Here is a 12312-nt window from a genome sequence, read left to right on the forward strand (position 1 = left end):
AATGGATCAGGGAATCATAGAGAACCTCAAGCGCCACTACAAGAAGCTCCTGCTATGCCGCCGGCTTGAGGCCATAGACGAGGGAAAGGAGTTCAAGTTTACGTTGCTCGACGCTCTACACGTCGCCCGGCGTGCTTGGGAGCAGGTCGGCAAGTCGACGATCAGGAACTGTTTCGCGAAGGCCAAGTTCATCGAAGAGGAGATCCAAACTGAGCCACAGGATGCGGAGCTGCCCGACATCTGGGAAGCTCTGCCTGCCGAGGAAAAGATGCACGAGAACGAGGAGATCGAGCTGTCTGACTTTCTCGAAGCCGACGAGCGCCTCGCGACTGGCGGGTATTTCACACTGGAGGAGATTGCGGAGGAGATTCTGTGCAGTGAGGAGCCGGTGGAAAGCGAAGATGACGAGGTAACTGTCGAGGAGGAAATCGTTCCGTTCGAGGAAGCCCAGCGCGCTTGTAGCACCGTGCAGAAGTTCATGCAGCAGAGAAGCGGGAAGCCCGGTGCGATGCAAGCGTGCGATCGGCTAGACAACGAGATGCACGAGATCCGCCGAAAGAAGATGCGCCAGCCGACGATTCTTGAAAGCTTTGTGTGTCGTGAATTTCTCGCCATGCCATATGTTAGTGTGTGAACTCTGTTAGTGTGTGTATGTTCTCCGTTCGCTTAGCTTATACAACAGTCGTGCCTTTTACTTGCTGGAATAAATTTTGTCTAAAGATTAACTACAGATGGGTAACTTGAGAAAATAAGGCCGTTTTTACAAAATCTCGTTACTATGCCACTCTCGCTACTATGCCACTTTTGCTCGGTCCTGACGGGTGGCATAGTAACGAGCTTTTACTGTATATATATATATATATATATATATATATATATATATATATATATATATATATATATATATATATATATAATATATATGATATATACAATTATATATAATATATGCAATTATATATATAATATATACAATTATATATATTATATATATTATATATACAATTATATATATTATATATACAATTATATATTATATATATAATATATACAATTATATATACTATATATATATACATATATATATAATATATACAATTATATATACAATTATATATATTATATCATATATATATATATATATATTATATATACATATGGCAACTCAGCTCACAGTTTGTCCAAAGGGATTGTGTTTACATGTGGCAATGAATAGCAGCAATGTGCTGTTGGGGTTGAGGTCGGTGCTACATATGTGGCCCTTGACATCAGACATTCATATGCCTCCTGGTACTGTCGAGCTCATTCAGCCAATTAGTCTGCATTAGTGCACAAGTATCATTTTGTTTTCAAAGCAGAAAAAAGATCAGAACAAAGTAACAGGATTATTATAAAAGGAAGAAACACGAGGTGACATAATGTAGCAAAGCCTTTAATCATTTCATTGCAGCAACATTTTACAGCATAGCATAGACCACATGCCACATAATCTATGAATTGCATTTACAATATGAGTACTCGCAGGTAGATGTCATGAACAGGCATTGCATTCGCAAATAGGTTATGAACTTAAAGCAATCCTGGTTGACTTTGTACAGGGGCAAGCGTATTGACACACTGTCAAACAAAAATCTTAAGGTTGGCCTGACTGAGAATCCGCAAAACTACATTCAATGAATTGAGGAACATTTTAATTGAGGTGCAAGTCCTCCTTTAAATAATATCACGTTGAACCTTAAAGTAATGCAAAGCGTACAAGGTGGAACAGGATTTTCTGGTTTCGAGTAGACCATTTTAATATCAGGCTGAAAGGATGGCTCAACATTGCGTATTTGCTTTTGTGTAGTCTGCGTTCAATTTCCATCCTGACTGCCAACTGTCAGCCTTATGCTTTGCAGAGAGGGTGCCTTATTAATTTCTGTGCCACTGTTTTGAGTGACATTAGTCTGAGTCCCTAGGCTTTGATGGACATTAAAGCCCAAATGGTGCCTTTATAGAAAGGTAGGTCAATTTGTATCAATACCCAGCTGAATAAATTCCTCCCCCTATCCTACAGTACTCTGGAACAGAGTGGTGAGCTGTCCAGGGTTGATTCTCATCCACAGTCCACAGAAACGTTTGTGACGGTTTTACGATCATTGCATCAAATTGCAGTTTTTTTAATGTATATAAGTTAGGTTGATGATGTGGAAATGCAGAACAATTTAGGGCCAAATGGCTTTTTTTGCCATTTTGAACCTGGTATTTTGCCTATTGGTGTCCTGTTGACACAGCACTTCAAACTTGTCCCACTGGGGGTTGACTATCTTCGAAATGCATATTTTCAATTTCTCAGTGTACAGCTCAGAGTTTTACATGGGCACCCCTTGTCAAAATCAGAATGCCAACCATGTCCCAGAGCACAGTGGCCATCACTTTTCTGGCTGACAGTTGAATTGAAATTTCTCTTTCGTGGGGATTTCTTTGTGACGCCACTCCATTGATTGGTTTCTGGTTGAAAATGGTGCACCCAAATGTCATGTAGTCTGCAACATTTTGTGTCCTGTCACTTGTGTTAGTCATTTCGTGTGTCGTTTTCATCATTTTGTGTCCTGGTATTTTGTGTTTGAGAAATGCCTCTCCTTCATGCAGCTGCAAAATGTATGAAGAGTTCAATACAGATTGTCTTCTGATTGTCTTTCTGAACATCATTCAGTATTTGAGGGAAAGACCATCCAGTAGCAGACATCCTCAATGATGTTTATGACTTCTGGCTTTTGAATACCCACTGCTTCACACAAGTCATCGTGGTGATGCATCAATCATTTTGGATGAGTTCATTAGCTTGGCACTTGTTTTCTGGTGTAACTTCTGTTTGAGTTCATGCTCTAAAACAGATGCGGCTTGCATTTACAGTCGGTTTATCCACTGTTAAAAAGGAATTGCCCCACCATCTAATTGTGCTCACATCAATGGTAGAATGAACACACACATTTGTCAGGGCACATACATGTTAACAGGATGCATGCTCAATGTACGGCAGTAAAAAGAATAACATTTTTCTGCTTTGGACTTTGATTTCCCATAAGGACAGGTGCTCGAGCAGCTGTTGGACATCACTTCAGATTTAGCAGCCATTTTAGATGAGGGCGTTTTTTAGGGTGTTGGACCAATAAGGGATGTAGGGAAGAATGAGGGGTCGTGGAGAACACGGGGTGGACAAGATACAGAATCGAACTCTCAGGAAGGACAAAAACTAGAAATTTCGAAAGAGGTGGGTTTGGGAAGGGTTGATGGGGGTAGAAAAAAATCATCATTGTCGAGGAAATCTGAGATGGTGGTGAACAGCTTTCTTGAAGACCTGGAAGGAAGAATAAGATTGAAGAGAATGTGGAGGTTGGTTCTACAGATGAGAAAAGAGGAAAAAAAAAAGTGGATGTGAGCAGTAATCCTGGATTTTGAGAGTTTTACCAGAGGGGGTTGATGGTGGACCATGTGCACCCTACATAAATGTGGCGGTGGTGGGGGAGGGACCAAACACAGAATGGGCAGAGGGTGCAAGACCAGAAAGGAGGCAGAAGAAGACAGAGACCACTTACTTGTCTGATTTGTGAAAGTGAAATTTACTCTTTGTAGTGCCTCACACAAGCTGAAAATTTTATTTGAAGCAATTTAATCTATTTGAAATAGTTGAGATTTTTGCTGAGCCTTGTTCCTTGGGAAAAAAACAAACAAACTTGGTCTGACAAGGACAAAGAACAGCCAGAAGACAAATGACATGTCTGAAATATCCAGTGAAAGTTGACCAAGCATCCTGCCCCAAAAAGGAAGAAACTCACTGATGTTATGAGAAGTGCCAGCGATCAATGGGACAAGGTGCATTGCCATCACAGGAGTCGCGACTGATGGAGTGGGCTGCCAGCGAGCTGAAGGACACGAATAAGTACATTAACCTGCCAAAATAGTAACCCTCACATGCGACTTATTTAGTCCAACCTTCATGATGTACGGCCCCATGGGGATCATGAACAAGCTATAGAGCACAGGAGGGTCCAAAATATTCAAATAGTTTTATCCTCCCAACAGAAAGTCACAGCAGGACCATTCAACCCCCCTGCTGGTTTCTTTCTGAAAGTAGGCCCCGTCTTGATAGTTCATTCTGCTCACAACATACTGATGTTTATGGCCCACTGGTTCAGTCTCACTTAGCAGATTCAAGGGGGGTGTTTCAAGTCTCATTTTAAGCTTTTATAATTGCGTAAATGTTCAAACGACCCTCTCTGGATACTTATGATCTACTTTGCATCAACCCCAACAACATCTTCTTCATCCCTGGTTATCAACACTTTACATCTCTTGTTTGAGGATTTGTTTTTGATGCAGGTGTGTGACCTTATGCACGTAATTCATTGGTAATTTAGGAGATGTTCCAAAACTACAAATCATTGTTATGAATGGCACGTTTTCTTTGGAGCTTTATCCCCTACAAACAACATGATAATCTATTAGCCCTTTCACTCATATGGGCTTTTGCCAATGCAATATTCCTTCAGTGATACATCAGAAAACATATCGAAAAAACACTAATTGCTTAGCAGTAATTCCCAACTGACAATATACCCAAAGTCAACAAGGTTTATGAGGCAAAAAGCATAATCGATGTGTACTTCCATATCAAAACATTCAATAAAGACAGCCACATGAAACAAGTTAGTATTGCAGGCTGTCCAAATAATATGTGCATGAATAATGAATTATGCAGTCATCTTTATAAAATGAAGCCCTGACTTCATGAACAATTAAGGAAAGCAATTTTACAAAGCTCAGAGCATGTACATGATTTGATCTGAAAACATTTGCATTGAAAAATACGTGTACAAAAATATGGTTTTCATACAAGTCGTTAAATGTCTGTGTATTATTTTCCAAATGATAATTAATTCCATAAGGAATGCAGGCATTCCATTATTATTGTGCTGAGCAGGGGAAGTTTTAGATGGCCGGCAGGTGATATTTTATTTTGTTGTTAGATATTAATTAATCCAGACTTTTCCCCACTTACATGTATTGACTTCTCGCCTCAGATTGGTTGGATAAATGAACCTGTATTTATATGTCTGTTCCCTCTGCCTGTTTATAACTAGCCGCTGCTTGACCACCAATTGATGGGTTTGCTTGCCACCAAATGATGAGTTGGTTTGAATGGACACCATTGGTAGAGAGTGGGAAGTTAGGATTTAAGGGACATGCTGGCGATGGTTAACGGAAAGAGGTGGCAGAATTATAGAACGAGACATAGGAGAGTTGAATCGTGGGGAGTTGAGACAGAGCTGTGAAGTAGAGAGCAGTCCTGTCTATATTTTGGAGTGGATTAATTTAACAGTCACAGAGCAAGCAATACATGATCAGTCCTGCCTGGAGTTAGTTGTGATAGTTTTGGTTCAGTGGCATTTCCATCTCTCTCCACAAGTTTGCCTTGCTACCACACCACCACAACATTTTACACATGGCCAATTTATTCAGAGCTTCCCCACAGCATCACATGTCACCTTGCAGGCTGTGGTCACCCTTGGGACTCCACTTCTGTGCCAATAGCTCATCATTTGCCACTGCAGTTCTGCACGCAGCCATGGCTTCCAATGATCATTTATTCCTTGACTGGCTTTTTCTGACTGTTGCTACAAATGCCTCCCCACACCCACCTTTCCAAACATCCTTCTAAAAAAAAAAAATTCCATTTAATCCTTCCAACCATTTTTATTTTATTCCTTCCCATTGCCTTTTTCTCCAACACCATTTGATTTCATTCCCTCCTCTGACTCTCATCCTTAAGTTTTCCCTGCTAGCCCACAGCATTAACATTAATGATTGTCATTGGTTTTATTTATTAATCTGTGTCATTTCGTTTCTGCTTGTGCAAGCCTTTAATTGATTATTTGTTTAAAATAAAGGTGGTTTTGCTTGTTCCCTTCTATGAAATTGCAATTAAGCTCAAAATCAAACCACTTTGGAGGTTAATAGAATGGGTATCAACTCAATTCAATTGGTGGTGCAAGCTCAAAATTATTTTTAAAAACAAAACAAAACAAAAAAACCACACTTGAAGCATTGGACGTAACCTGTATATTATATATTCTTGAAAGCAACATAATAATGTTTGATAAAATTGAAAAATAAAAATTTATGATGCCGAAACTGTTGACAATTGTAAAGGAATTCTTGGCATTCAGGGATTTGAACATTCCATATTTCTTTGGATTAATAAAGACATTTATTTGTGAGGATCAGTTTTCACTCCAGGCAATTAGTGCTGACTATGCTTCCTGAAAAATGTTTATTACCTTGAAAAATTTGATGTTAATAAAGCAAGGGATCATCTATATGTTACATACACACTGGGAAGAGGTGGGGTTAGAAGGTGGTCGGGTTTGCAAACGGAGCAGTTTTAACAATACAAAAAATGCATTTTGTTGTCAGGAGGAAAATAATTTCAATTTTATTTTGTACCATGGCCATGGTATAAAATTCAAGTTTGTTAATACACGACAAGTATATTTATTCACATCACCTAAAAGGCGAATATCTTATTTTGATGTATTCATGCATAGGCTAAATCAAAGCCACAATGCGTCAGAGTATCGAGAAGGAACAGTGAGGATGGGTGTTGTGTTTGGTATGCATAGAAAAAGATAGGAATAGGTTAAAAAATGCAGCCATTTCCTGTAGCTACACAAGGCATACATTTCCCATCGAATGATACCAACATTACAACAGCAAGTTCGTCCAAAAATAAGGTTGAACAGATACAGTATTGCAAATTCTAAACATACAATTGTGAGGAATGCAACATTGGTTCCTTGTAATATTGTTCTTTAACCCCTTCATTGCTATATATGATATAGGTATTAAAGTAGCCAGATTTCTCCGGCCGTCTGTCAATCTCTCTGTCTGTCACGCTCTTCTATGGCAAACACTAGACTAGGCCTCTACAGACATGCACGTCATCCAGCACTCAACTTGTCCTTTCACTTCGCTGGTAGAAATTCAACAACATAGCCCATACATCTGACTATCTGTCAGTATGCGATGGGCTGAATGTCAGATGCTATGTGTCAAAATGACGGATTTAGTAAGATGGTGGTGTAATAATACTGCTTTACATCTGGGACATCATTATGGCATTACGTCTAGTGCTACACTTGATCTTTATGGTGGTGTATTATTCATGACAATGATAGGCGGTGTATTATTTCAGAAACCACTTCTGATAACTGCTAACAAGCCGTAGCAAGGTAGCCTATGTTTCTTGATGTCATTATTGTAATAATAATAATTAATAATGCAACATTAGTACTAATAATAATAATCAGCTTGCAACATTTGTTTTAGCGAGATGTGAGATTTTTTTTTCGCGAAAAAAAAAAACTTCTTTTTTTTTCTCCTAATTTTCACTTTTGTTCACCATCACAAAACAGAAATGAAAACAAACTTGATACCATTTTGTAACTTGGAATTTTTTTTTAAAAACCATGGAACCTTTGCTCCCTGAAAATACAAAACAAATTCGTAATATTGTTTTTTGGTGAATAAGAGTGCGTATTACTAAAATAAACACTGGGTTGTTCGCAGTAAACAAAATGTTTCTGGAATAAGTTTTTTTTTTTTTGCAAATACTGACTTATTAAACTGTATTACAGTACACTAAATTATCGATATGTGAGGTTGTTCAACTACCAGAGAAATTATTGGTGTATTGCTAGTGCTATTATTATCTTTCCTAAGATATATTTGTGGTATTACAGGGTGTCATTGTATTTTGAGGGATTTTACTAAAATAAGCTGCTTGATACTCATAAATGTTGTTTCAAAGGATTTGTTTTTCCCTTTTCTGTCAAAATAATGAACTGTTATACTTATGACATCACTATGAAGTGAAGGTTGCTCTGATTGTTTTTCACAAATACCTCTATATTTGGGGTATTTTGAAAGGCTATTGTAAACCATCAATCGAGGTCTTAGCCAGACCCTCAATTGTCTTGTATAAAAAAAACGAATCTGCATTTTCAAGCTTATTTTCACTTTCTAAAGATACTGTAATATAAGTATTATTATCATTTAAAAAACCCATTGCTACAGTTAAAAAACAACATTCCTGCTTTGCCAAATGCACCCATTGCATCTGGCACTCAGAGAAAATATGTGGAAAGATAAATCCTTGTAGTTGGTTTATTATAATTTTGCTGTAAATTGTGGTGATATTACGGTATTATAAATCCATGAATCGCAGCAACACATTTGGTTTTAACCACAAAATAACAGCCTGTAGGAAAATAGGATCCAAAATTTTTTTGAAGTAATTTTATTCCTGTGAGCTCTCAATCATAATGTCAATTGCTTCCAGCTTCCAGTTCATACTACTTGATAGGCCTCCAGTGCCAATCTGCAGGGTCTTCTCCTCTTTCCCTATGTGTTTTACTCCAACGAGGTCGATGTGGACCCCTTTTTTCATTTTGCTCTGAATCAAGCACATCCCAGCTGCTTGAACGAGGGAATATTGCCAGTCCTTCATACTCAGTCTCACTGTCATTCTGACGGATTCCAGTAGGTCGCCTTGGTGCCCATAGTCGACTGTCGGCCAGTCCTTTTAGCTCAGAAGACCATGTTGGTTCCTGGACAGCCAAGCCCTCCCAAAAGTAACTTCTGGCACTGTCGGGTTCAGGATCATCTTTGGAAATGCTGGCACTGTAATGATAGACAATGAGATTCCAAGATGAAAATTAAATGTTACTTGATTTACTACACTTTTGGTTATATCCAAAATAGCGAAGTACCAAACAGTCATAAAGGACCACGATTAGTATCCATGAAACCTTCAGTTTATTTCGGCACTTCATCATGTGACAAAGAAGCAAGAGTAAGATTCTGCCACATTTATCGTGAAGTTATCAACAAGAGCATGCTGTCGACAATTTTGCATTGTTAGTGAAGCAATGACAATCTTTCAAAGATGATCTTCAAAACCGAAACCTAAAACTGAAGATGTGACACAATGCATGTTGCACTTTAATTTGCAAACTATTGTAGACTATTTGAGAAACACTCAATTGCTTTGAGAAAATAATACAGAAACATAACATTCACAAAAAACTTTTATGTTTCTGTGTCACCTCCATTTACACACCATTGTGGATAATTTTCTACTTCTATGTTCACAGATGTCATCCATAGCAATTACTCCATGCTAATTCCCAATAATTTTGACTTGTAACAAAGTTTTGGCATTCGCATGAAAATAATGAATATGAATCAATTGGTAGAAACTCGCTCATTTCACAAGAAGACATGGCAGTTGATCACACGGTTAGTTTCTGAGAGAAACAACATCTCACAAAATGAGTCAACACCACAGACAGCGAGTTAAACAGAACTAAGTGTTATTACTGTGTTCTCACGGCTTTAGTCTGGGCTACTAATCCATGATCCTGGGCAAATTTACCAGACTGAAGCTTCAACCGATGATGTTGCATTCACACACCTCAGCTAGTGAAACTTCAGCTTTACTCTCGACAACAACCTTTAAATAATCTCAAATAGGTTACATTTCTGTAATGCCAACAAACAGGTCTCTGCTGGCTAACAATTTTTGTATCACAGCAGTTATATTGATCTTTAAAAAAAAAATTCAGCTTATTGTACCATGTATAAAATAATATTAACGCACTATGAAAAGCAAAAACCTCATGATATTTACGACTTAACTTCAATGATAAAGGAGCCATTTATTTAATAATAGTTAAGTGTGCAATGATGTCAGAATTTTTGACCCCCCACCCCAGCCTCCAAATGACATACGGTGACCTGCAAAAGTATTCAGCCCCCTCCAAAGTTTTCACATTTTGATGCCACCTGAGCTTATTTCATGATGCTTTCAAATCAAACTTTATGATCTTCACAAACTCCACCAAAGTGATAAAGCTAAAAAAAATGCAGATAAAATGTGAATCATTTAGATTAACAGAGAAAATTAGATGATTGCAAGTTGCAAAAGTATTCAAACCCTTTGCCGAATTGACCCCAAATTACTTAAGGAGAAAATTATTTGTTTGAAAGGTTACAAAATTAATGAAAGAGCTTTCACCTGCATGTAATCAATGGTTTAACTTGAAAATTAAGCTCCTCCACTTATCAAAGGAGTTTTAAGGAGTAACTCACTTGGTCAAACAAGTCAAACATGAAGACCAAGCAGCTTTCCAAAGAAGTTAGACATGAAGTGGAGGAGAAGCACCGTTCAGGAGAGGGTTATTAGAAGATCTCAAAGTCACTCATTATCCCTTTGAGTATGGTGAAATCCATCAATAAGAAGTTTAAGACTTATCATATCACTCAGACTCCACCCAGATCAGGTCGCCCATCCAAACTCAGCAGCTGGGCAAGCAGTAAAATGCTTTGGGATGCCACTGCAAATCCACCAATTACTGAAAGATCTGCAACGCTCTTTGTCTGAGATGGGGGTCAGTGTTCATCAATCAACAATGTCCTGTTCCCTTCACAAAGGGAAGGCTTTATGAACAAGCGGCAATAAAGAAACCATTTCTGAAAAAAACGCATCTAAAAACTCGTATGGATTTCACAAATGGATTTCACACGTATGGATTTCTTAATGATACTGCAGGCATGTGGAGAAAAGTTTTGTGGTCAGATAAGACAAAAATTGAACTTTTTGGTCTAAATTAAGTGTTACATCTGGCGCAAGCATAACACTAGACATCACACAGTCAACTTACCATCCCTACTGTCAAGCATGGTGGTGGTCACATCATGTTATTGGGCTGCTTTTCATGAGCAAGAACTGGCAAGATTGTCAGGATAGAAGGTACAATGGCCTGTGCAAAGTCCTGACTTGAACCCAATTGGACATTTATGGTGAAGCTTGAAGATTGCAGTCCAACAACAATCCCAATCAAACTTAGCTAGACTAGAGCAATTTTCATGTGAAGAGTGGACAAAGATCTCATCATCTCACTGTGCAAAGCTGATAGAGACCAGTCATACCCAAAAAGACTCACAGCAGCTGCAAAAGGTGCTTCCACCAAGTGCTGAGCTAAGGGGCTGAATACTTTTACAACCAGTGAATTTTGATTTGTACATCTTTTTGCAGGTTTTCCTGGCATGTAACCTCCTTCAACTATAACAGTGTTTAGTTTGATCTCTTCAGTTATGAATAAAAAAGTTCATTTGGAAAAATTGTTTCGACATAATTCATCTAAATGTGGCATTATTGGTAGGGGGTGAATACTTTTGCAGGCCACTCTACATCCCTCATTTCTTACCTCTCCTGCCAGTACTCTGAAACTTCCTTTTCCCACTTCTCTTCTCGTGTAGTAGATAGTAGAAAAATCGTGCAAATTATGATACACGCATCAAATTTGGCATTTCTGTTCTGCTGGGCTTTCTGATCAAATCTGCCTGATTGGCCATTTGAAAATCCAAATTTTGAACAATTTGAAAAAAAAAAAAAAACTTCAAAAAAATTGGAAGTCACAGCTGGCTGAAATTCTTGAAGCACAAGTGAACATCCCAGACAGAGAACCAAGGGGAGATGCAGTCATCATTGATGGGTCAGCACTTATCAATGCCCTACCTCCACGCACTTCAAAGATATTTGATGACTATGCTAAAGAAGACATCATCCCAAAGGTGGAATCCTATGGTGCCAGGTACGAGAGGGTGGGCGTAGAGTTTGATGTGTACAAGAAGTCAAGTCTGAAGTCCGAGGCAAGGTCGAAAAGGGGGAAAGGAATCAGAAGAAGAGTGACAGGAACCAGTAAGACCCCAAGTAACTGGAGAAGCTTTCTTCGAGATGACAGCAACAACACTGAGCTGTTTCACTTCCTTGCGGAAAAGATGTGTGAAGCACAGACGACAAGCACAGTCATTGTCACAAAAGGAGAAGATGCCATTAGCAACACAAGGAAGTCACTGGATGCTGTGTCTCCATGTTGTCATGAAGAAGCTGACACTCGAATATTTGTACATGCCAGGGATGCAACGACAGATGGTAGCAAGTCCATTATCATTAAGGCTAATGACATGGACTTTCTAATCATAGCAATATCTGTACTGCCATCCTTACAGGAACTAGATCTTGAGAGCATGTGGATTGCCTTTGGCCAAGGAGCCAAGGTGCGATGGATTCTAGTCCATGAGGTAGTTTCTGCAATAGTGCCTGAGAAAGCTCAAGGGATCCCATACTTCCATGCGTTCACTGGATGTGACGTCGTGTCTGCCATCCGAGGTAAATGGAAGAAAACTGCATGGCAGACTTGGAACGTC

At 38.8% G+C, this 12312-nt stretch overlaps 1 protein-coding gene across 5 annotated transcripts in view; it reads right to left on the reverse strand.

Moving 5' to 3' along the window:
* Nucleotides 1-1416: 1416 nt before the first annotated feature.
* The window catches only part of LOC147035132 (ADP-ribosylation factor GTPase-activating protein 1-like), a 259117-nt gene continuing 248221 nt past the window's right edge, over nucleotides 1417-12312 (reverse strand). For all 5 annotated transcript variants that reach the window (XM_085894000.1, XM_085893994.1, XM_085894008.1 and 2 more), the window contains one exon: nucleotides 1417-8721. In XM_085894000.1, the coding sequence (XP_085750126.1) occupies nucleotides 8394-8721 (328 nt within the window). In that variant the 3' untranslated portion in view covers nucleotides 1417-8393. The remainder of the gene's footprint in view (nucleotides 8722-12312) is intronic.

The sequence above is a fragment of the Eptatretus burgeri genome, chromosome 1 (genome assembly GCF_056783735.1).
Source record: "Eptatretus burgeri isolate ZD-2024b chromosome 1, Ebu_testis_v1, whole genome shotgun sequence".
In the NCBI taxonomy this organism is placed as follows: Eukaryota; Metazoa; Chordata; class Myxini; order Myxiniformes; family Myxinidae; genus Eptatretus; species Eptatretus burgeri.